At 42.2% G+C, this 25,684-nt stretch overlaps 1 protein-coding gene across 6 annotated transcripts in view; it reads right to left on the bottom strand.

The window, feature by feature from the left end:
- Window positions 1–4,612: 4,612 nt before the first annotated feature.
- The window catches only part of Znf667 (zinc finger protein 667), a 32,808-nt gene continuing 11,736 nt past the window's right edge, over window positions 4,613–25,684 (bottom strand). Inside the window, exons 1-6 of one of the 6 annotated variants that reach the window (XM_015505461.2) lie at window positions 25,495–25,649; window positions 24,904–25,034; window positions 22,848–22,939; window positions 20,978–21,104; window positions 18,490–18,582; window positions 4,613–7,671 (exon numbers count right to left, since the gene is read on the bottom strand). In XM_015505461.2, the coding sequence (XP_015360947.1) occupies window positions 6,092–7,671; window positions 18,490–18,582; window positions 20,978–21,104; window positions 22,848–22,880 (1,833 nt within the window). In that variant the 5' untranslated portion in view covers window positions 22,881–22,939; window positions 24,904–25,034; window positions 25,495–25,649 and the 3' untranslated portion in view covers window positions 4,613–6,091. Of the gene's footprint in view, window positions 7,672–17,484; window positions 17,667–18,489; window positions 18,583–20,977; window positions 21,105–22,705; window positions 22,818–22,847; window positions 22,940–24,903; window positions 25,035–25,494; window positions 25,650–25,684 lie in introns of those variants that run through there. The other 5 variants (XM_048791519.1, XM_048791520.1, XM_048791522.1 and 2 more) reach the window with 5 other exon arrangements.

Consider the following 25,684-nt stretch of genomic DNA (forward strand, 5'->3'; position numbering starts at 1 on the left):
TTAGGAAAGACAAGTGGCCAACATTATTAAGGCATGGCTACCTTTGCTCCATTTGTCTTCCAGAATATTGGGTAAAGCTTTTCAAAAGCATATGTACAAGCCAGGAGTGGTGACACACACCTATAATCCCACTGCTTAGGAGGCTGAGGCAGGAAGATTGCAAATTTGAGGCCAGCCTCAGCAACTTAGTGAGACCTGTAAGCAACTTAGCAAGATCCTGTCCAAAAAAAAAAAAAAATCCTGGGTATGTGCTCAGTTGTTAAGCATCCCTGATTCACTCACTGATGCAAAACAAACAAAAGCATACGGGGGCTGGGGATGCGAATCAGTGGTGGGGCACTGGCCTAGCACATGTGAGGTACCACATAAAAATAAATAAAGGTATTATGTCCATCTACAGTTAAAAAGATTATTTTAAAATAAAAATATGTATGTACAGGAATGTTAAATGAATTCTACTTTCCTCTCTAAATGCTTATCTAAGAACTAAACTAGCAAAGAAAGAGTTATAGGGATTGGTTTAACCTATCTAAAATGTCTTTTAAAATACTGAACAAAATATATGGAGTGTTGGTGTTCAGGACATTGTGCATAGAAGGACAGACAGTAAAACAGGCAGGTAGCGCAATCACCATACAGGCTGCTCCAAATGTACAGGCCACCCCATGAGATTAACCTGTGGGAACATTCAGCCAACCATCGGTCCTCTCATGGTGGAAAGGGTAGAGCAGGTGTGACCTGAGCGAAGGCTACACACTCAAGGACAAAGAGGGCACTACCAGTTGGGAAGTCCCAGACTGATCTGAGAGCTTCCCCACATCCCGCATGTTTAGCTTAGATGTAGACAGCAGCCATGGCACTCTTCTAACACCTATTTAGCACAGACTGGCCAGTGACCTGACCTTGTAGTATATTAACTCCTAGACTAGCACACCTGGATGACAATCTACCCTTAGGTCCCCTCTCACCTGGCAAGAACTGTTTTTCTTCTCACTTAAATCCTCTTTTAACTCTTGCCTTCCATTGTCTGTGGGTTTCATTCTTTGGATTCACAAGAACCTGGAAAGAAATCACTGGTGTGGCTGGGTCTGCTGCAATGCCAAGAGGGCATCTGCCTGCCACCAAGAGCTGCGACACTGCCTAGATTCTGCTCCACTGCACTGCTTCATAGTGTGGTCCTGCTGGCCGAGGGCACCCTGCAGCAAAGACTGCCACTGCTGCAGAGGACACCCGCCAGCAACTGCAGCAGCAGAGGTTCAGAATCCAGTTTGAAATGGACATCACGCAAGGGAAGACTGACCCCTGAGAAACGGGAACACAAGACAAGTACTAGGATGTCCCCAGACAACTGCATTGCTTCTGGGCATCTCGCACTAACAGGATGGAAGTCAAAGAACAGAAAACTTAAGGAGCTGGTTCTATGAGAACGTCAATGAATCCAATAAACTTTCATTCAGACTGACCAAGAAAAAAAGGGAGAAAATATGCTACCGATAGATGGAGCAGCAGAGGTGACATGACAAATTCTAGCCATAACAGGAATGGCAAAATATGTGTACACACACACACAGACAAACACATATACAGACACAGGCACACACACACCCATATACACAGACACACACACACACACACACACACACACACACACACGATGGCCTTTCCAGAAATAAATTTCATAACAGGTAAAATGGGAGAACTTTTGGAAAGAATCAAACTACTAAAGGTTACTCATGATAATCAGAACAGTTCAGACTATTAAAGAGATGGAATTTGTAATTTATGCTTAGCATTCTTCATGATATTATTGCTTATTTGTTACAAAAAACATACTTTGTAATAATTTTCTAGCATTTATTAAATGTTTAATGCTATCTTGCAAATATTTAGTGAGCACTTAAAAAAGAATGTGTGTTCTGCATGTACTAAGTGGGATTTTTTAATATATATTTTTTAGTTGTCTACGGATATTTATTTATGTATTTATATGCGGTACTGAGAATCAAACCCAGAGCCTCACGCATGCTAGGCAAGAGCTCTACCATTGAGCCCAGCCCCAGAGTGGACTTCGTCAGATTTTCCCAGCAGTTTGAATATGATTTGCCTTGGTGTCTCTGCTTTTGGTACTTGTTTCTTGGTGCTCTCCGAGCTTCACATTGGCATTCTGGGATCATTAACTTTGGAAACTTCCTAGCCTCATTTCTGGAGTTTCTCCTGCCCCATATTCCATATGCCTTCTGGAATTTCAATTATTTTGTTGGACTAAAAGATATGTCCCCGCAGCTGTTGGGTGCTTTTGACACCAGCAACACTTTGTGTTTCAGTATGGAGACATATACATATATTTCTTACTTTCGGGTTTATTCATTCTTTATCAGAGTTTCAATTATATTGATGAACTTGCTGAAGACACTGTCATCTATTATTTTCATTCTTTGCATTTCCATTCGATTATCTCAGCTTCAATTGCCCATCTATATCTGCCCATTGTGCACTTTTTCTGCTAGAACATTTAACACGTCACTGTTACTTCAGTTCCATCAGTACTTCTAAGGATGGCCTCCTGTCCTGATGGGGAGGTATATTTCCTTGCATTTTTTGTGCCCTGTACTGTTTTTTTCTGGAAGTCCAGTATCTTGGGTAGGGCAATAGAAAGAGGTTCTCAAAAGGCCACATGTTTCTGTTAAGCCTTCCGTGTCGGGCAAGTCTTCAGGTTTGCTGTGGCTAGTTACCTAAAGTTCACCACTCGTGACTCTTAGTTTGGGGTGAGGGCTGGTTCCCAAGTGTTTACCTCAGCATCCAGGTCCTCTTCAGGTTAAGGCATGCTCAGAGACAGTCCAGTTCTACTAAAATATTTTCAGTGAAATATTTTATTAAGTGCTTACCACTCACCTGTGGGGTACTAAGTGATGGAGTTTGCAGCATCCCCAACACTCTACTTCTCCTGCATTATTTATGCATGAATACTTTTCTCCTGGCCTCCCCCCTTGTTCTTCCTTTAATACCATCACCATCTCTAGAAGCAGTCGGCCTACATGCCCCCCCCATCGTGGAGATCATCACCCTCTACCTGACACCTGGCACACACTTCCCTTTTCTCACATCCTGTATTCTCTGGTCAACAGCAGGTGCCTGTGGGCAGGAACAATGTTTAGCCAGCTCATACATCCCTGGGTTTAGGAGTAATTGTTTCCAGGACAGCGACACACAAATGTGCAGACATGATGTCACTGAAGGATTATGGAAAGTCCATAGGCACAGCTTAAAAGGAAAATACTGGGCTGGGGTTGCAGCTCAGTGGCAGAGTGCTTGCCTCACACGTGTGGGCCACTGGGTTCAATCCTCAGCACCACATAAAAATAAAATATAGGTATTGTCCATCTACAACTACAATAATATTTTTAAAAAAGAAAAAGAAAAATACTGTCAAAATTGCCTCTTCTATACCAGGCAAGTAAATAAAACAAATTTTATCAGGATTTTAAAAGTTTTAGGGATTAAAGCAAACGAATATTGATTTTCTTGAGGGTGAATGTACTTCTAAAACTTATGTATATTACTAAAAAATTAAATTGTGGTAAGCCATTCTTATAGACCGTGGCCGCCATTAGAAGATGGCGCCGGCTTCCACTGTGGCCTGTGATAAACAACTCCTTTTATGGAGAGTTGGCGCACAATCCCTTACCACCCTATGAGAGAGATCCACGTGGCGGCTTAGGATTGGGATGCGGGGGGCTTTATTAAGCTGTGCTTGGGCGTGGTGGGGCAGGCGCTAGAAGATGATACATGACTCAAGGCCTGAATAAACTGCTGAAAGAAGAATCCTGTGTCGTGTTTTCCCTTGCTGGCGAGGGGTCATGACATTAAATAATGAAGGTTTTGATCCTTTAGAAAATAACTGAGTTCCTAGTAGTTGGGAGCACAGGTAGCTAGGCCTTAAGTCACACTGCCTATGTGGCGCCCTCAGAAATGCCTTCCTGGACTAAGCTGTGAGAATAGGCCTAACAAGATCAAGTGAGGATTTCTGATGGGGTCAGCAATAAGGCAGCTACAATAAGCAGTTTTCATAACCCATTCCAAGTCGGCTTCTGAGTGAATGTACTGCCATCCCGATGCACTCTTGCAGTTTCCAAGAAGGGCAAGAAGGCCAACAGGCAGTGAGACTGAAGGGAGGGGTGACTGGGGCAGGTCATCCTCTCACTCCCCCCCACTCTAGGTACACCACCCTCCATCAGGAACCACTCATATGGCAGCCTGGGAGAAGAACAAGGTGGAGAGGAGGGACACGTGTGCAGAAGCAGGAGGAGAAAAGATGCTTCCTGTCGCCTCCCCCAGGACTTACTCACCCATTTACTCCAAGTGGAGATTTATTTTTAATGCTTACTTTTCATATTTGAAAGGTCGAATTTAAACGGGAAACTTAGTTGTTTTGTTATGCTGCATACATGTTCACTCCTCACAATTCTGGTTGTTGTTTTCACTTGTCAAAGTCAAAATAACCTAACCCATGTGATCCCACATTCCACAAAGTTGTATTAACAAGATACAAGTATTCATAAAAGTAGATTTTTTGGCAGAAGGAAAACACAAACAGAAAAGCCTGACAATATAATTAATCACAAAACAGAGCTCTGACTTTATTTCTGACATGTTTTACACACACTGGAAACAGGCAAACAGCTGAAATGAAAAGAGCCCAGTATATATACCTAGAGGTTCCCCAGTGTTTTGGTCCACTTGAGCTGACATAATAAAACACCACAGACGGGGGACTTAAACAACAGAATTAACTTCTCAGTTCCAGAGGCTGGAAATCTGAGATCAGAATGTCTACCAGGTCAGGTTCCAGGGAGGGCTGTCTCCTTGGTTGCAGACATCTGCCTTCCTATGCTCTTGCATGGTGCAGAGAGTAAGCTCTCTGGTATCTCTTCTTCTAAGGGCAATGACCCATCATGAAGCCTTGTCCTCATGTAATACTAAATACTTCCCAGATGCCCCATTTCCAAATACCACACATTGAGGGTGAGGGCTTCAGCATGTGATTTTTGGGTGACACACACATTTAGTCTGTAACACATTTCACAAGTCACTTATTACACATCGGTATTACATGAAAATACCAATATATAGTCATATAAATATAAACAATTTATTTTCAAATATAAATTTTCTCCCTGCTCTGAAGTTCCTCATTTTGTTACCACCTCATGGTTCTTCCGCATTAGCCTGTCTTGGCCATATTCAATTTTCACACCATGTCTTCAAATCCATGAAGACAGTATGGTGAACACTGCTGCTGCACACCATCACAGGTGCTATCTTTATCCCCCTAAAGACTGTCAGGTGAAAGCAGCATCCTATTTTGCCAGGAACTCCTTTTTATGGGACAGTTTTGGTTCTGAGGAACTGACTCAAACTCATGTGAACTCAAATCAGGCTCAACGCCCCATCTACAAAACCAGACTTCACAATTCCATTGTGTGGCATGTGGCCAGTGAAGTCTCTTCAAAACTACACTAGAAAATAAAACATCAAAGAAAAATAGCCTTCATCCTCAAAAGACTTATCTTTCTCCTGAGCTTGCCTCAGATGGTTTCAAATCCAGAGGTCAAAAGTCACCAGTGACTTTTGTTCTTTGGCTTTCAAAGTGGGATACATCATCACATCACCCCATATATACACAATTTATATTAGAGACAGGTACAGACAGACCTCAATATACAAAGGCTTAACCTGTGAGTTTTGGCTTTATGATGGTGCAGAAGCAATATGTTCTGTAGCAACTGTACTTCAGGATGTGATCTTTTCCTAGGCTAGCAGCAGGCAGTATGATGCTCTTTCATGGTGCTGGGCGGCAGTAGTGGGCACAGCTCCCTGTCAGCCGTGCAATGATGAATGATCGGTACTCTGCACTGGGCTGTGTTGCAAAGCTCTGATGTTCGGTACTTCAAGTGTGTTATTCACTATATTTTCAACCTCGGGGAGTTTCTCAGGACACAACCCCAACCCCTAAGGAAGATCTGTACATTTCCCCCATGCCTGTGACTGCTTCTTTGATAACCTCATTCTTAGCTTTTACAGATTTAAAACATTAGGCCTTTTCCTCAGAATGAGTGTTTTGATGTCGAATCAGGGACGAGCTCCGACTATACGCCTTCCCACACTTGCTACATTCATAGGGTTTCTCCGAAGAATGACTTCTCTGATGTCGAATGAGGTCTGAGCCACTGCTAAACGCCTTCCCACACTCATTGCACTCGTAGGGTTTCTCTCCGGTATGACTTCTTTCATGGAGGATGAGGGAGGTGCGCTGACTGAAGGCCTTCCCACATGTCTTACAGGTGTACGGCTTCTCTCCAGTGTGGATTCTCTCGTGCTGGGCAAGATGTGCACTCTGGCTGAAGGCCTTCCCACACTGGTCACATTCATAAGGTCTGTCTTCAGTATGAATCCTCTTGTGTCGAGTTAGGGATATTCGGTGGCTGAACGCTTTCCCACATTCCTCACACTGATAGGGCTTTTCTCCAGTATGAATCCTCTGATGTTCAATAAGGAATGACTGGCGACCAAAAACTTTACTACATTTATTGCACTTGAAAGGTTTCTCTTCAGAATGAATGTTCTGATGTATTTTAAGGTTTGCAGTTCCAGAAAACATCTTTCCACATTCCTTACACTCAAAGAGCTTCTTCTTCCGTTTATGAATTTTCTGATGTTGAATGAGGGATGAATGCCGATTACAGACCTTCTCACATTTATTGCATCTGTACAGCTTCTTTCCACTGTGAACCCTTCGATGCAGAATAAGGGTTGAAAGGCGCCTAAAGTCCTTCTCACATTTGTCACATTTATAGGGTTTACCTGAAGCATGAATTTTCTGATGAAGCAGAAGGGGTGAAATCCTACTAAAGGATTTCCCACATTTTCCACATTTAAAGGCATTCTCTAAATGGTGACTTCTCTGCATCACACTCTGACTTAAGGCCTTCACACTTTTATGAGGTTTCTCTCCAATATGAATTTTTTCATGGGTAACAAGGGCTGGTTTCTTTTTGAAGCCTCTCCCACATCTATTGCATTTATGTATTTTCTTTGTACTGTGAATTCTCTTATGAACTAAAAGGGATGAATTCCGACTAAAGGCTTTCCTACATTTTCTGCACTGGTAGACTCTCTCCACAATTTGGATGTTGTGATGTACACTGAGAGATGGACATGAACTCAAACCCTTCCCACAATTAGACATTTCCTTTCCATTATGAATTTTTCTATGTAGAATAAAGCCTATTTTGTTATTGAAACTTTCCCCACATTTATCACATTCATGGCTTTTCTTCCCATTGTGAACTCTCTGATGAAGAATGAGAGATGAGATCTGTCTGAAAGCTTTTCTACAATTACCACATTCATAAGGTCTCTCTCCAGTATGTGAGTTCTGATGCAGTTTAAGAGAGATGCTTTGACTAAAGGTTTTAGCACAGTAATCACATTTTAAGGCTTTCTTCCCTGAATTACCTTTCTTGGGTTTGCTTAGGAATGAACTTTTGCTGTAGCCCCTGCTCCCTGTTGGAACCTTTTGTTTTGTAGAAACTGGTTTCTGACAGCTGCTTTGCCCAGATTTGTTGCACTGATTTGGTGGTAATTTCTTCACCTCACACTTAGACCTGGAGTCTGAAAGATACCAAAAAATTGATTGGTTGTTTTCCTGTGCTTGAAAAATCAATCTTCTACAATATGCATGCAATCATTATCATTACTGATCAGAATAACTATGAAAAACAGAACAATAACTTTTTAGTGTCTTCTTGGGGTTTGAATTATCATATGAAAGATTTTAAAGAAATATTTAATATTTCAGGAGAGTTTGTGATGAGAAAATAAATAAATCAAAGTTTTATTTAGAGGATAAATTTGTACCACATACCACATTCAACCCCACAGGCTGTCACTGGACAATAAATATAGTTTTGTTTTATGAAATGTCTATAAAAGGCAAATCTACAGAGACAAGACCATTAGTTGTCTGGGTCTGGCAGTGTCAATCAGGATTATCTGTATAATCTGTAACTTGGCAAAAGGGATCTTAGTAGGGTGATGAAAATGTTCTGAATCAGAATTGTGGAGATGGTTATACAATGTGGAAAATACGTTTTTTAAAAAGTCACTGAATTATGTTCTTTAAAATAATTGAATCTTATATTATAAATTATACATTTGTAAAATTATAAATCCCTCAAAATGCAGAAATCAAATATTTAAAGACTGCAAACCTAGTAGCAATTAGAATTCAGTATTTAGATTTTACAAGAGTGAAAACTTTAAACTCAGAGAAGTAGGAAAAAAGGTAAAAGATTAGACTAAATAAAAATGAACCTCTTATCTGGCAAAATAGATGAAATGGAGTAGGACACAAAAGTCCAGATAATTTAAAATGATTTTACGGCAGACTGACTATAAACCTGAAATTATAGGGAACAATAAACACAACACAGGTTTAGAGCTGTCCAATACAGCACCCACAAGGCATATGGGTCTACTGAGCTCCACAACACGTGGCTGGTCTGATGTGGGACGTGCTGTGTGAAATACACTCCAGATTGTGAAGATGTAGTACAAAAAAAGGGCAGTAAAATATCTCACTGTAAAAACAGTGATCATACATTGCAGTATTTTAAATACACTGGGTTAACAAAATAATTTTGCCTGTTTTTAAAGTTATTTTAATGTAGGTAGTAGAAAAACTCTGATTAAATATGTGGCTCGTGTTATATTCCTATAACAGTCATGTGTTAAACGGAACTTGAACTTACTGAAGAGTGTCGTTTAACCATATCACTGTGAGAAACTCTACATCTATTACTGTTATACTCTTTCAAATGTGTACACTTACCCACCTCATGGGTCTCCCACTGGTCAGGAGGAGACGGGGGCTAAAATCCCCGACAACAATCTCCTAAAAGGGTTCTAGAGAAGAATTCTGTGGACCTGTGGCTATTTGATATCTGGTAGTAACTACCATTGTAGTTCCCATTATGAGATGTACTTTAAAATAATCATGCAAATGGGGAATCAAGAAAGGGAGGCCAGGGAAACCTTCACAGCAAGGCTGGGGCCTCAGCCAAGTGGAAACCCAGGTCTTACGCTTCAGTCCGTCCTGCCCCACACCCTGCTGTCTTCCTCTCCTTCTCTGCACATCCCTCATTCAAGACCTCACTTTTTTTGTGTGGACACAAACATCACCTCAGCTCATCTCTCTGCTGTGTATCTAGAAGTCCCTTAAACCACAGCACATACCAGAATTCACCCCAGTACATTAGGTCAATGTGAGCATATAAACCTGGGAGTGAACACGTACATGTGGAGGAGAGTGACCATGCTGTAGCCCCGTCTACCAACGCGTGGCTTTCCCACCTGCCGCCATCTTGGGACACTGCAGCTACCTGCACAACCCCTCCAAGGTGTTAGCCTCCACCTTGGGACAATGGACAGGGCCTGGAGGTAGCAGCCTGCTGCAGCACTACACATCACAGCGCTGCTGGCCAATGCATGAACTACCCTCTCAGCCCCATCTCTGAAAGCAATCACCTCAATCTTGGGACACCCCCACTGCCACCACCATCATCTTTAGTCAGGGAAGCTTCCATCTTAGGACAACGGCTAGGGGCCTGGAAGGCTTGACACTACCACTGCCACCAACGAGGGACATGCTCACTACAATCTAAAAACAACAGCCAGAATCTGGAAGACCATCACCAAGGTCCCTGCGGGCTTGGTTACACCAGAGGCACCCCTGCTAGCCTGCTTCTCTTGATCCTCCTTCACTCTTCTTGTGAGCTAACACCTCTCTATTCTCACCTCCCACCCACCCCTGCTCTCTACCATCAGAAACTGCAGACCCTTACGCAAACCTCCTATTTCATTATAGATATTAATCAAATTCATCATTTCTGTTTATTGTGAAAAAACTATAACTGTCTAAATAGAACCTATATGGTTTAAGGATGCATATTGTTCACCTTGAGTGCTCTAAATATTGATCTCCCCCTTAAAGATGAGGTATTGGTAACCTGCAGGGACACTACAAAATTACAGAAGCATCACCAACAGACTAGATCATTTGGAAGACAGAACCTCACGCAATGAAGACAAAATGTATAATCTTAAAAAAGTTGACCACACAGTGAAGATGGTAAGAATCCATGAACAGAACCTCCAAAAATTATGGGATAACCTGAAATACCAAATCTAGAAATTATCGGGATAGAGGAAGGCACACAGCTTCAATCCTAGGTGCACAGGCAGCTCAGAGAGCCACAGCGTGGGTTAAGGTCCTGCATCCGTTCTACCAGTACTTGACTCAGGAAAAATGGACGAGAAAGACTACTGAACAGACACTGACCACCCATGCTGGTCAAATATTTTGACCATTTTGGTGGAGGTCACTTTGGTCTACAACTAAGACACTGGATATTTTTCTTTCTTTTTTTAAAATACACATGTATTTTTTTAAATTATTTTTTTCTTATTCCTCCCGTGTGTGAATTTGTGTGTGTGTCTATGAGCGGGTGAATTCTGCTGTCCTCTTTCAGGGACAGATAGATTACAGTTATTTGTCATGTTTTCTCTCATATTCAGCATTTTTAAAATGTAATTATCTTTTTTCTAGCTTTGTCTTGTGAGGGTTCTATAGTAAGCAGTGTTACTTATTAGCACATTAGAGAAGACTTCACAAGATATAAGAGAAATAAACACATGAAAATAATACAAAATCAAAGTAAAATATTCAGTTTATTTCTCTTATATCTTATCTTTTGCTATTCACCAAATTCTAACATTCTCTCTCCCAATACAGGCTTTGATTTTCTCCACTCCCACTACATAATATCACCTGCTATGCTATTCTGAATTTTCTCTGTTCATTTTCTGAAATTGTGAAGTCTTCTCTAATGTGCTAACACATTTCCTTTCCACCCCAGTTAACTGCATTTCTACATCATTCAGAACTAAATGGTTTACATACCCCTGCCCCCACCATTAAAGCTAAAACAATCACTGCCACTATGGTGAAATAGCTCACACCTGCTGTTTCCTTTAAAGCTGTGGCTAGCGTTCATGGTTATTGTTTTCACTGCTGACAACTGCTGAACCCACCAATCCTGTTCATTGGTGGCAATTAATGTTTAAGACTCATAATAGGAACTGGGTATTTAACACTGCTTACTATCTGTTGTTTCTAATAGTTGTCACTATTGTTTATTTTTCTCCCATATTGTGAGGAGACCTTGCTGCTAAACATTCCCTGACACTACACCAACTCAAGAAATGAAGAGACAAAAGGCCCAAACCAACAATAAAACTCAAGGAGGAAGAACCAGAGAGGGAACTCAGGTCCCACCCCTTGGCATCTACTCATACATCAAAAAACAGGAAGAAGCCCCAGAACAAATAAGATACTACACACAAAAGGACACGCGAAAAAAAAAAAAAGAGGTAGAGGAATGCATTTAAATTGATGCACAAGACCAAGACCTCTGAAAACATGAGAAATCAGACAAACAAATGTCCCCCCAAAATCCAACATCCCCCCAACAAAGGATCTCACTGACAGTGAGGCAGATGAAAACCCAAAGGAAGACTATTAAAAACTAATTATTAAAATGTTCAATGAACTAAAAGAAGATCTAAGGAAGAAATTAAGAGAACAATTACAGGGAAATGTTTAATACAGAAATAGAGATAGTGCAAAGAAACCATGCAGACCTCTCAGAAATTAAACACAAAATCAATCAAATTATAATCTCATTTGAAGGCATCACTAACAGATGGCGCAGAAAACAGAACCTCAGCCCTTGAACTTAGAACTTTAGCCACTGAGGACAGGGTATATGATCTTGAGTCCAAAAATAATAAAGAAAAAAATGAACAGAACATGACCAGAAAACTGGGACAACTTTAAGAAACTAAACCTGAGAATCACTGGGATAGAAAAGAACATGGAGATACAAACTAGAGGCACAGAGAATATTTTCAATGAGATAGTTATAGAAAACCAATCACATATCAGAAACAAGATAGACAACCACAAACAGGAGGCTTACAGGACCCCAAATAGACCCAGCCAAATGAGAAGTTTGTGGAGACATATAATCAAAATCCCTAAAATGGAAAACAAGGAAAGAATATTAAAAGCTGCAGAGAGAAATATCAGGTCACATTTAGAGGCAAATCAATAAGATCCATTTCTGACTTCTCTGCTCATACCCTAAAATAAAGGAGGGCTTGGAATGAGCTGCTCCAAACTCTAAAAGAAAAGACCTACCAGCCAAGGTTACTATACCCAGCAAAACTCAGTTTCAATTTTAAGGGGGAAATTAAAACATGCCACAATAAGAATAAACTAAAACAATTCATGAATACCAAACCAGCACTACAAAGAACATCCAAAGATAAACTTCACACAGAGGAACTAAAAGATAATTTCCAAAGCCCTCAAACAGAGGACAAACAATAGAATAAAAAGCCACTAAGTGAGAATCAAGAATGGCTAAAATACAGCAAAAAAAATTTAAAATGGCAGGAAACCACAAACACATATCCACACTAACACTGAATGCTAATGGTCTCAACTCCCCAGTGAAAAGACACAGATTAATAGAATGGATTAAAAAAACAAAATCCAATTATATGCTGTTTAAAAGAGACCCGTATTATAGGCAAAGACACACACCCGCTGAAGAGAAAAGGATTGCAAAAAATATTCCAGGCACATGGTCCAAGAAAACAAGCAGGAGTAGTTATTCTCATATCTGACAAAGTACATTTCAAGCAAAAATTAATCAGAAGACACAAAGAAGGCCATTCCATCCTACTAAAGGAAATAATTCGACAAGATATAACCATAGTAAACATCTGTCAATGCACCCTTACATGGAAAAATTACTCCATGACATTAAGTCCTGCACAGACCACAACACAATTATACTGGAGGATTTCAATACCTTATCACCAATAGATAGGTCATCAAAACAACAACAAATCAACAAAGATAAATTAAAGGGACCCAAAGGACATCTATAGAATATTCCACCCCAAAACAGCTAAATTTACTTTCTCAGCCTATAATAAAATATTAGAGATCCCAAATAAATTAGCTGATGCTCCCACCTCAAGGCCTTAGAAAAAGAACAAAAAACTAACCCCCCCCAAACCAGTAGAAGGCAGAAAATAATTATGATCAAAAATTATTGAAATCAATGAAATTAAAAATAAGAAAACAATATACAGGATAAATATAACATAGAGTTGGTTCTTTAAAAAGACAGATTGGAGATAAAAGAAGAAATATCAACACAGACCCCTCTGAAATTTAGATGATTATCAGATCCTATTCTGAAAATTTACACTCCAATACACTGGAAAATCTGCAAGACAGGGACAAATTTCTAGACACATATAACCTGCCCAAATTGAACCATAAAGATATAGAAATCACACAAATCAATGAATGTGATCCATCACTGAAACAGAATTCAAATCACATGATCATCTCAGTAGATGCAGAAAAGTCCTTTGATAAAATCCATGTTAAAAATGCTGGAGAAGCTACAGCTCGAAGAAACTTACCTCAACATCATAAGGGCCTTATGACAAACCCAAAGCCCACATCATACTAAATGGAAAAAAAACTAAAACTATTTACACTAAATTCAGGAACAAAACAAGGCTGTCCACTCTCATCACTCCTATTCTATATAGTCCTCAAAACCTTAGCCAGAGCAATCAGGCAAGGAAAGGAAATCAAAGGGACGCAAACAGGAAAAGAAGTCAAACTATCTCTGTTTGCTGGTGATATGATCCCATATGTACAGGATCCACACCCCCTCCCCCCCCCAAAAAAAAAACCACCGCAACTTGGGAATTAACCTAACCAAGGAGGTAAAAGAGCTCTACAATGAAAATGAAAATTATAGAACACTAAAGAAACAAATTGAAGACCTTAGAAGATGGAAAAACATCCCATGTTTTTGGATAGGCAGAATTAATATTGTCAAAACAGCCATATTATCAAAAGCAATATACAGATCCAATGCAATCCCCATAAAAATACCAATGATATTCCTCACAGAATTAGAAAGGAAAAATTTCTTAAATCCATTTGGGAGAATAAGAGACTCAGAATATCCAAAGTAATACTAAGCAAGAAAAGCAGAAGTAGAAAAGTAGAGGACGACATCACAGAAGAAGCAGAAGTAGAAGGCATCATAACATGTGATCTAAATCACACTACAGATCTGCAATGACAAAAACAGCATGTACTACACAAGATAGTCGGGAAGATCAGTGGAACAGCACAGAAGAGGCAGACAGACCCACAAACCTACAGCTGTCTGATATTGAAAAAGTGTTAAAATACATCTTGGAGAAAAGATAGCCTTTTATCAAATGGTGCTGGGAAAACTGGACTGCTATATACAGAAAAATGAAATTAGACCTCTATCTTTCACCTGCACAAAATGCAACTAAAAATGGATCAGACACTTAGGAATTACACTAGAATCTGTATGAAAAGAATAATAATAAAAGAGGAGACAGAGACAAGGTGCAGAGGCAAGGAAGGTGGCAGAGTGGATTCTCATGTAGTGTTTCACCATTTTCAAAAAGAAAGCTTGTACATTTAGAATGTTTCTACTTTTACTTTCCGTGTTGTAACATTAGGGAGGAACTAGTTAAGAAAGCTGGCTGAAAACAGATAAGATAGCCAGCCAAGCAGCTTGGATTTAAAAGAGACACTTTTTTCCTTTTGTCTTAACTGGTTTTTCATAAGCCTAGTAAATCTTGTAGGTCCTGAAACTTACATTTTAAATATAAGGCTAGGAAAATTGGAGATCCAGCATAAGTTAAAAGGTAAGTAAAACTGTTATAACCATTTTTTCTTTTCTAAGATAATTCTCTCAAAGCATGGTGTTTCAGTTTACATACTTTGTGGAGAGTTATTTTTTCTTTTTTCTTGTTGTTTTAAATCTTGCAAATTTTGTGACTGTTTCCACATATGGTTGAATATAAGTAATGATTTGCTGTGAATTGGGAGGGACAGAGCATGGTAGCCACAGGGAGCTTTTGGACACCTGTACAACTGCTTGAGGAAAACACAGGGTCTGCCCTCCATTGTGTAGGTGCTGGCACAGACTTCCTGAACAAGGCCCAAAACACAAGAAACAAAACCAACAATCAGTAAGTGGGATACTATCGGACTGGGGTTGTGGCTCAGTGGTAGAGCACTTGCCTGGCCTGTGTGAGGCCCTGGGTTGGATCCTCAGCACCACATACAATAAAAGACCACTGACAACTAAAAAATATTAAGAAAAAAAAAATAAGTGGGATACTCTCAAAATAAAAAGCTTCTGCACAGCTAAGGAAAGAATTAAGAGCATGATGAGAGAGCTTGCAAATGGGAGAAAATCTTGGCCTGCTACTCCTCCAATAGGAGATTAAATATCCAAAATACACAAATAACTCAAAAAACTTAACACCAAAAATACTCAAACAACCCAATCAACAAATAGGCAAAAGAACCAAACAGAAACTTCTCAAAATAAGAAACACAAAATGCCAGTAAATACACAAAAAACATGTTCAATACCTCTAGCAATTAGGGAAATGCAAATCAAAACTACACTAAGATTTCATCTCACTCCAGTCAGAATGTCAATGATCAAGAAGACATACAATAAATGCTGGAGAGGCTGTGGGGACAAAGGAAGACTTGTACATTGTTAGGACTGCTGCTTAGTCCAACTACTCTGGAAAGCAGTTTGTAGATTTGTTAAAAAAAAAAAAAACTAGGGATGGCAGCACCAGATGACCCAGCTATCCCACTCCTTGGTGTTTCCCTAAAATATCTAAAATGAGCATACTAAAACGACACAGCCACATCAATGTTTATAGCAGCACAATTCACAAGAGCTAAACTACGAAATCAACCCAGATGCCCATCAACAGATGAATGGATTCAGCATTTGTGATAAAACACACACACACACACACACACACGGAGTTCTACTCAGCCATTAAACAGAATTATGGAAAAAGAAAAGAGTGGAATTTGCTGGGAAATGAGTGGAACTGGAGACTATCATGCTAAGTGAAATTAGCCAAACTCAGAGACTCAAAGGTCAAATGTTTTCTCTCATATATGGAAGCAGAAGTAAAATAAAGAAAGGGAGAAGATAAGATTACATAAAGAACCAATCAAATACAAATTAACGGACAAGTGAAAGGAAGTCTAGTAAAAAAGAAGAGGGAGAAGGGGAGAGGGGAGGGAGGGCTGGAGGGAAAGGGGGAGAGAAGGGCTGTAGCATGAACTGAAATCAATTTCCATGACGTATGAGCTAACTGGATGAACCCGACTACTATGAATAACCATAAAGCTCTATAAAAGTAATAGTAAAATATAATGGTTAATGTATTTTTAATAATAAAGCTCCCTACACAAGCTGACATTCTTTGCAAGAACCATAAAATCACTATAAGAAGGACACAGATCAGGGGCTGGGGCTATAGCTCAGAGGCAGAGCACTTGCCTAGCATATGTAAGGCACCACATAAAAACAAACAAAATAAAGACACACTGTCCACCTACAACTACAAAAAAAGGAAAAAAAAGAAAGAGATCATGAGGAGACAATTTACAAGAGAATAAGTTAATCAGAAAACAAATGCCAGCAAGTACATAAGAAAAACAGTATGGTCTATGGGGTAGGAGAGTGTGGATATTGAGCAGCTCTATATGGGGGTCAAGAAACACTGCCAGAGCTCCAAGCCTTGCCCCACTGTCTGCCCGATGAGAGACCCTGGACAAGTTATTTAACTCAAGACTCAAATCCTCATCTGTTGCCCAGGAATGCAGAGGTACCTACAAATGTTGCGGGGACTATGGCCCTTTGCCTAGGACCTGCACACAGTAAGTTCTTCATAAGCCAAGAGAACAGTTGGGTTTTTTTTTTAATATTTATTTTTTAGTTGTAGTTGGACACAATACATTTATTTATTTATTTTTATGTGCTGAGGATCGAACCCAGGGCCTTACACGTGCTAAGCGAGTGCTCTACCGCTGAGCCACAACCTCAGCCGAGAAAAGTTTTTAATGAGAATATCCAGTATTGTGAGTATGAAAAATCAAAATGACACTGTGCTTTGTTTCTGTCCATGGTGCTGATATGTTAGACCAATGGCTGGGATCCATTACAGTGAAAGAGTACAGAGCAGAATCAGCAAAGGGAGTGGGTTAATGGGGCAAGGTCCAGTGGAAATGAAGCACAAGATTCCTATGGATTCACAAGCAATAAACTATGGCCGACCAAACACAGGAAATGATGTCCACAAGAAAAATACCTAGAGTTAGTGCCCAGAGTTTTTACTGGGGGCTAGGAAGCTGACAAATCTATAACACAATTCAGAAATATTTAGTCTGAAAAGTGATCCTACCCTTTGACCCAGCAATCCCGTTCCTGTGACTCAGTCCTACAGCAAAAAAGGGCAAAAGTGCACATAGCATGTGCAAACACATACACACATCACACACTCACGTTGACATTGATGTGAAATTAGAATCTAAACAGAAAATGGAATGAATAGAAATGAATATTTCAACTAAAACTTGTGAAAACAGCAGAAATATATGAATTTTATGACAATGATAATTTTCAAAAAATAAGTATAGTTACCAATAACCACATGTAGCTGTTTTTTTCATCTTTTCCTTTCTCTGAACTTTATGTAATTTAAAAAACAGTATTTTGATAAAGGAAATTTCTTCTTTTAATGTCAAAACATGAGCCCTACTGTTTCCCTGTGCTGCCATCTGGCTTCTTTTAATTCATACCCTAAGAAACCAGAAGTCTCCAAAGCTCCATGCCTCAGCGGGTGGCCTCTTCGCCTGGCTTACACCACCCTGCTGATCCCTACTCCTGGCACAGGTGTCCCACGTCCAAGGAGAAACTCGATGACTGAGGAGAAGCCAAGGAGGAATCTGGGCTGGCCTCTCTGCACAGGCCTGGGTATGGACATGTGAAGTGGACTCCGGGGACTTCAAGAGCTTGCCCCTCAGGACTGCCTGGCTCTCATGCAGAATGTGCCTACATGACAGCAGAGCAAATGCCGACAGCAGAGCAAACGCAGGTCTGCCCCAGATTTGTCTGTCTAAATCCTCTCCCCCAAGGGGATGTCATCTGGAGGTGGCACCTCTGGGAGGTAATCAGGTGGAGTCCTACTGAAAGAGAAAGCAGAAAGCTTCCTCTCTGCTCCAGCTGCAGAGGACACAGAAGGCGGGCGTGCATGACCAGGGAGCAGGCCTTCCCCAGGCACCACCTGCCAGTGCCTTCATTTTGAACTTCCAACTGTGAGAGATGAGTTTTTGTTGTTCATGAACCACCCAGCATCTGGTACAGTAGCTTGAACTGTAAGAAGTAGGCCCTGTCCTTGGTCACTCACCTGGGCCCTGGCGTCGTCTTGGAGGCTCCACCATCCAGGGTGCTTTCCCTTTCTCCAGTAAGGCAATGACATTTGGCCTTCGAGAGGAAAGACCTGCACATAGGACAAGCATGGAACTGACCTCACTGTCGGCACCACAGTCAGAGCCAAGCCCTGTGTCAATGGGGTGAGGGTGTACCAGCCCAGTGGGGCACACAGGACACGGAGGGCAGCTGGAGAATGGGCACTGTGATACTGTGACTTGTAAGACACATAAACCCTCAACCCTAGAAAGTAACTGGTGGCCAGGTACTCCTGGGAGCCTCCACAAGGGTCAGAGGATCCCAGTATGTGATCAGAGGGATGGGACTTTCATCTCACCCCAGAACTCTGGAGAAGGACAGGGGCTGGACAGAGATCACTGATGGCCAATGATCTCATCAATCAGGACCACATATGAAGCCTCGACGAGGCCCAAAAAGACAGGTTGGGAGAGCTTCCTGTTGCTTACCTGTGGAGGTGGACCACCAGAGAGGGAGCAGAAGCTCCACACCTCTTCCCCTCACCTTGCCCCTGCATCTCTTCACCTGCTCTTCATCTGCATCCTGACATATCTTGATATTTAACTGGTAAAGCCTCAGTAATGTGCTTTCTTGAGTTCTGGGGTAAAACCTGAGGAGGGGACTCACGGGAACCCCAAATTTACAGTTGGGTTGGTCAGAAATCCCAGAGGCCTGAGTTGCCAGATGAGGCAGTCTTATGAGATGAAGCCCCCAGGCTGTGGGTTTGAGGCATCTCCAGGTAGTGCCAGAGCTGGACTGTCAGCCAGGCATGAGAATCGCGGGGTGTGTGGTGAAAACTCCAAACACGTGGGGCATCAGACTGTTCTGTGCTGAGTGGTGAGTGACAGTTGGAGAAATTGTTTGGTTTTTAAAGTCTTATACCAGGAGGATGCACACTCAGTTATAGCCAATAGAGTGCTCCATTCTAACTCCACAAAACCAATTATTTTCCTGAACAAGGAGGTCAGATGCTCAAAGATGGGTTAGTAGGCTACTGTCTCTCAGCTCCAAGCTCTATCCTTCTATGCTTGGCTTTGTCACACTAGGGTTGGACTTTAGCAGCTGCTTCCACTCAGTGTCCACCGAAGGGGCTCTGCTGACTTCCATCTCTGGTTTTCTTTTTGTCCCTGCACTCCCAGAACTAGCCGCCTCTGGCTCCCTCAGAAGTAAAAACCAAACAGGTAGTGCAACTCCCCTTCTCCTCAGAATATGAACCCCTGTGCTTGCATATGAATGTTCACAGCATATGAACGTTTCACAGCAGGGTGGAAATGACCCAAACACCCAGGATCTCATGAGTGAACGAACGAACGAGATGTGGTCTATCCACACAATGAAACACTACGTGGCAATGAACAGGAATGGGGTTCTGATACATGCTATAATATAGACGCACCTCAAAAACTATGCTAAGTCAACATACTTTAGAGACTACATACTTTAGATTCCATTTGTATGCAAGCCCCAGAACAGGCAAGTTCATAGAGATAGGAGGAAGAGTGGCAGTCATCTAACCTGGTAAATCAGGTGAGCAGGGAAAGAAGAGTGATTCTAATGGGTATTGGTTTTCTTCGGGGGGCAATGAAAACATTCTAAAATTCACTGTGTGGCCAGCCAGGTGGCATATGCCTGTAATCCCAGTAATTCAGGAAGCTGAGGAAGGAGGATGGGAAGCATCAGCAACTTAGTGAGGCACTAAGCAAATGAGCAAGACCCTGTCTCCAAAAAAAAAAAGGCAAAGCACTTGCCTTCCATGTATGAGGCACTGGGTTCGATCCTTAGCACCACATAAAAATGAAACGAATAAAATAAAGGCATTCTATCCATCTACTACTACAAAAAAATTTTAAAACAAAACAAAACAAAAAAATGCCAGGTGCAGTGGTGCACACCTGTAATCCAAGTAGCTCGGGAGGCTAAGGCAGGAGGATTGCAAGTTCAAAGCCAGCCTCAGCAATGGTGAAGCACTAAGCAACTCAGTGAGACCCTGTCTCTAAGTAAAATACAAAATAGGGCTGGGGATGTGGCTCAGTGGTTAGGTGTCCCTGACTTCAATCCCCACTAGCAAAAAAAAAAAAAGTCTGGGGATGTAGTTCAGTAATTAAGTGCCCCTGGGCTCAATCCCCAGTACCAATGAATGAATAAATAGCTAGCTAGCTAGCTAGCTAGATAGATAAAGAAATGAGAGAAAGAAAAAAAAAAATTGGTTGTGATGGCTGTACAACTCTGTTAATACAACAAAAACACTCAATTATGTAGTTCATATAGACAAACTATATTTTAAGTGAATGATATAATAAACCTGTTAAAAAATAAAAAGAAAAGCAAAAAACCAACACAAACAAACAAGTACCACAACTGGATTAGCATCCATTTCCCTAACTAGACCCTAATTGACAAATGTCCCTTAAGAGGCTTGTTCTGGATTATGGAGAGAAGGGCCTTACCCAGTGAGACCAGGTTCGTGTAGTTTTCCAACATGACATCTTCATACAAATCCTTCTGAATGGGGCTTAGCCATTCCCACTCCTCCTGGGAGAAGTAGATAGCCAAGTCCCCAAAAGTCACTGGTGCCTGAAATGAAAAATCGAATGTCCATTCACCATGAACTTGTGCTTCCACAAAGCTGGAGAAAATGGTAGCCTCATCCCAACACAGATAACACATGGTACCAGGAATCATGCAGGGAGCACTGGGGGTTCTGAGGCTAAAGGGTGCAAGTGTTTTACATAAATTAAATAAAATGCAGTGCAATCTGATATATCTGCTATTAAAAGAGTATGCCAGGTGTGGTGGCACACACCTACGATCCCAGAAGAAAAGGCAGGAGGATCACATGTCCAAGGCCAGCCTGGCAAATTCAACAAGACCCTGACTTAAAAAATAAAGCCGGGCACGGAGGCACACACCTGTAATCCCAGTGGCTCAGGAGGATGAGGCAAGAGGATCTAGAGTTCAAAGCCAGCCTCAGCAACAGTAAGGTGCTAGTGAGACCCTGTCTCTAAATAAAATACACAACAGGGACAGAGATGTGGCTCAGTAGTTGAGTGTCCCTGAGTTCAATTCCCAGTACCCAAACAAATTAAAAATTAAAATCAAATAAAAAGGACCGGAGGTGTAGTTCAGTGGCAGAGTGCCCCTGGATTCAATCTCCAGTATGAAAAAACCCAAATAAACCAAAAAATATTATGTTGAATAAAAAGTGGACCAACTCAGACATGCTGGGAATTCACGAAGAAAGGCATCTTTAGCACCTGCCTAAACTGGCTCACTAGTGCTCCTGTGAAACACAGGTCCTGGTCCTGCCCCCGGGACCACAGTAACTATGCAGGTGAAGGATCTGAGGCCACACAGCAAGGCACCTGACTTAACAGGAGGACCTGGCAGTTTGGCTCCCCATTCAAGCTCCTAAGCACAGACTCTGTTAAAGAACATGTGAATAAGTTATGTATGACAAAAAGTTCCTTGCAGGTACACTAACCACTTAACACAGGGAGTCTGGCTTGGCTGTTGGTTATTGCTGGCTTAAAGATGGAAAAGGGGGGCCAAGAGAACATCATGAATATCAGAATACATATGTCAGAATACAGCTGACACCTTGACCTCAGCTCTAGAAGACCCAAGCAGAGAACCCCACTAAGCCATGTTGTGCCTGGACCCTGACCCATGAGACTGCACAATAAGAAACACGTGCTGAGAGGCCAAGTTTGAATTTGTCACGAAAGCAGGAAAGAATGAATGTCCCCAACACAGAGAGAAATGTGCTTGTTTTAGAAAACTGCTCCACACTCGTCCTGAAGACTGTTCCAATGTCCAACGGTGAGGAGTGCTGACCACAGGAGGCTAGTACACCGTGTGGCCCTGCCTGCAAAGCACCCACAGGTTCCTCTCAGACTTGGATCTTTGCTGGAGAACTCTACTGTGTGCTAATATGGGTTTTACAAGGAGAAACAAAGCCACCAATGGGACGAATATGAAGCACATGTTGAATCTTCTCTGCCTCCGCAGGTCTCACGTGGGCACTTGTCCCCACCCAGAGAAACCACAGGTTCTTGTCCTCCCCTCAGGAGAAGGCACTCTGCCAGCACTGCAGAGCCCCTGGGGATGCTGAACGGTCAGTCATGGGCCTACTGAGGAATGGGCACAGGGCCCTGGGCGCTTCCTGGGCCTCTCACCTCTCATTCTCCAATATCACTGGGAGAACACCAGGGACAGACGAGGAGTCTCCTACAGGCAGGAAGTCTCTGGAAGGAAAGCAAATGGCTACACCTTACAAAACAGAATGGACTATTCCTGAAAAGAGGAACTGCCACTTACCTTGGATTTGGATTTCCGCCGTGCAGCAGGCATCCTTTCCCTTACCTTCAGGCTCCACGTTCAGAGAGAGGCGGAGTGCTGGGAAGGCAGTGCTGGGGAGAAGAGAGGTCATGGGGTCAAGTGGACCTTTTGAGTGGTCCCAGAGTCCCCTGGACCCTCACCTGGACATGACGTGCAAATACAAGTGTTTGCACAGATGCCATGGTATCTGCAGCAAGCCTGCCCTCTCCCAAAGTCAGGCAAGGGGAGGGACTGTTGGCCATGGCCAACAGTGCCCACTTTTAGGATCATGGCAGGCTCCTGATCGGGAGGCAAATGAGGAATGTGCTATTATCTCATTTTCCACTTGACACGCATGTATTAAGCATCTAAAGGTGCCAGGCACTGTCCCTGGCACTGGGGAGAGCAACAAGCTAGGACAAACAGTACCTGCTCCCATGCCCCTGTACTTGCAACAGAGAAAAGCAACCCACATGGAGCACAATGACAGCCAAGGTCACTGCTATGAAGGGAAGAGGGCCAGTGTACGGAAATAGAGAATGATGTGGTGGTCAGGGAAGGCTTCTCCTAGAAGGTGACAGTGAGCTGAGGTCTGAATGCAGAAAGAATGTGAGCTACCAAGTCACAGAGGAGAGCTTCTGGGCAGATGTACAGCAGGTGTAAAGGCCACACAGCAGGCCTGGCTTGGTGAATAAGGAAATGAGGTCATATATTGAAGCAGAGTGAGGTAGGAGGGCAGGAGGGAAACATCAAGAAGGTGGTGAGCAGTTTGGATTTGATCCTAAGTGCTAGATACCATTAGTGGAGAGAAGGGAGGGGCTGAGCAGGGAGCAACAAAATCTAACTTTACATTTAACAAAATGTTGGGGGGTGGCCATAAATTTGTTTGGGGGATGAGGGAAGCAAGAGATGAAGCAGAAGTTGGTTAGATAGTGATACAATGGGGGAGGGTGGACAACATTATGCGGGGGAACAACAGTGTGGACTAGGGTAGGAGGAATGCAGGGGAGATGGTCAAACCACCTCCTTGAGTTGAGGATGTAGCTCAGCGGTAGAGCTTGACTGGCATGCACAAGGCCCTAGGCTCAACTTCCAGCATCACAGTGAGAAAAACACAAAATACCCCCTCCAGTCTAAAGGAGTCAGGCCTAAGTGAGCGACACGTATGCCATCCAGTATAAATGCCACAAGCCACAAATGATTAGCAATGGAAATAAGGTCAATGCAACCGAGGCATTAACTATATTTGAATTCCAATTAATTCATTACTGAAACAACTGAATAGTAAATTCAAAAATCTCTAGATAAAAATCTATTATGAAATTAAAATGTAAAACTGATAATCCAGTTACCATAAGCTTTAAAGCATTTTTAGAACAATCTGGTGTATCGCTCTATTTTTCCAACAGTCAATTTTATGAAATAAACAGACTTATTAGTATGAAAAAAGAATATGAAATACTTCACATACTTTTTTCTATTTGTTACAGGTTAAATGGTAATGTGTGGGATACAGTGACTTAAATAAAACGTGTCATTAAAATGAACTTTAACGGCATATTTGCTTCTTTTCACTTGTTTTCAACAAGGCTACTGGAATGTTTACATTGTACATGCTTCTATTACACCTATAAAGGACAGTACTCTTCCAAACCACAGAACCTATGTTCCAACATCACTCCTTTTTCTTCAGATCACTTACTGATTTTGTACTTTTCTGGTGTTGGGAGCCTCACACATGCTAGACAAGTGCTCTACCTCTGACCTAAGCCACCAGTCAGAGCATTTCCTGCTCATGCTTCCAAGGCCTGAGAAACACACCCAGTGAAACTGCCCAACCACCCTCTGGGTGCTGAACCAGAGGCAGAATTCAATCATTTTATGCTGAAACCATATCACAGAGAAACAGTTCTGCTGGCCACAGCCCTCTAACTTGTCCCCTGAAGAAGATCAGAGGAGGAACAAACTCTTTACTCCTCTCTGTAGAACACAACAGTAGCAAAAAGTAACAGCAACAAATAAAGCTAAGATCAATTAGTAGACATTGAATACTTACATGTATAGTTTGAAGCCATTGGCAACTTTTTACAGCAGCCACAGGAAACGAGTATAACAACCTTCCATTGTTTCCTTCCAACTCAGGAAACCCCCAAATGGACTTCTTTTTGCTTTGTTGGTGGCTTGACGCTGAAAAAAAATATGTAATTCAGAATTTCAGGTATGCAGGGGGAAGTATGCTTGCTGATGGCTGAGACTAGCCTGTTAGGCCACTCCAAAGGGCCAGAAAGAGCACCAAAACACTAGCTCCTGCCTCAGTTTACAAGTGTAGCCCAACTCAACTGCACAGTCGTGCAATTCTCTGGAAGACCTCCAATTCCACAGTTTTAAGTAAGATCTGGTAGAAACCTAATCACACTGCCACATACTTGTAAAACCACTGACAGTCCTCAGCGGGGTCTCATGGACTTGATAAACAGCCACATCAGATTGTCAAGTGTACACACCAGAGCAACAGAAAAGCACGCAGGCCCATCACCCAGCACTGCTGCAGAATCCAGCGATCCTGGGCCCATCACCCCGGGTCAGAGAATCTCGCACCCACCAACCTTTGATGTGGCATCATCCTGTGACCCTAGACCCAACGCACCTCGCTGTCGCAGAACCGGGCGCAGTGCCAGGCCCATCACCCGAGGCACTAGCTCTCAGACACTTGCACACCAGCGTCCTGGTGGCGCCCACCGCCACAACTGCGCAATAACCCCCGCGCATGCGCGATAGCCTCCGGGACCCCGGCCCGCACGGCCCCGCCCCCAGGGCTTCCCCGAGCGGGAAGGCCC

This window comes from Marmota marmota, unplaced genomic scaffold (genome assembly GCF_001458135.2).
Source record: "Marmota marmota marmota unplaced genomic scaffold, marMar, whole genome shotgun sequence".
Taxonomy (NCBI): domain Eukaryota; kingdom Metazoa; phylum Chordata; class Mammalia; order Rodentia; family Sciuridae; genus Marmota; species Marmota marmota.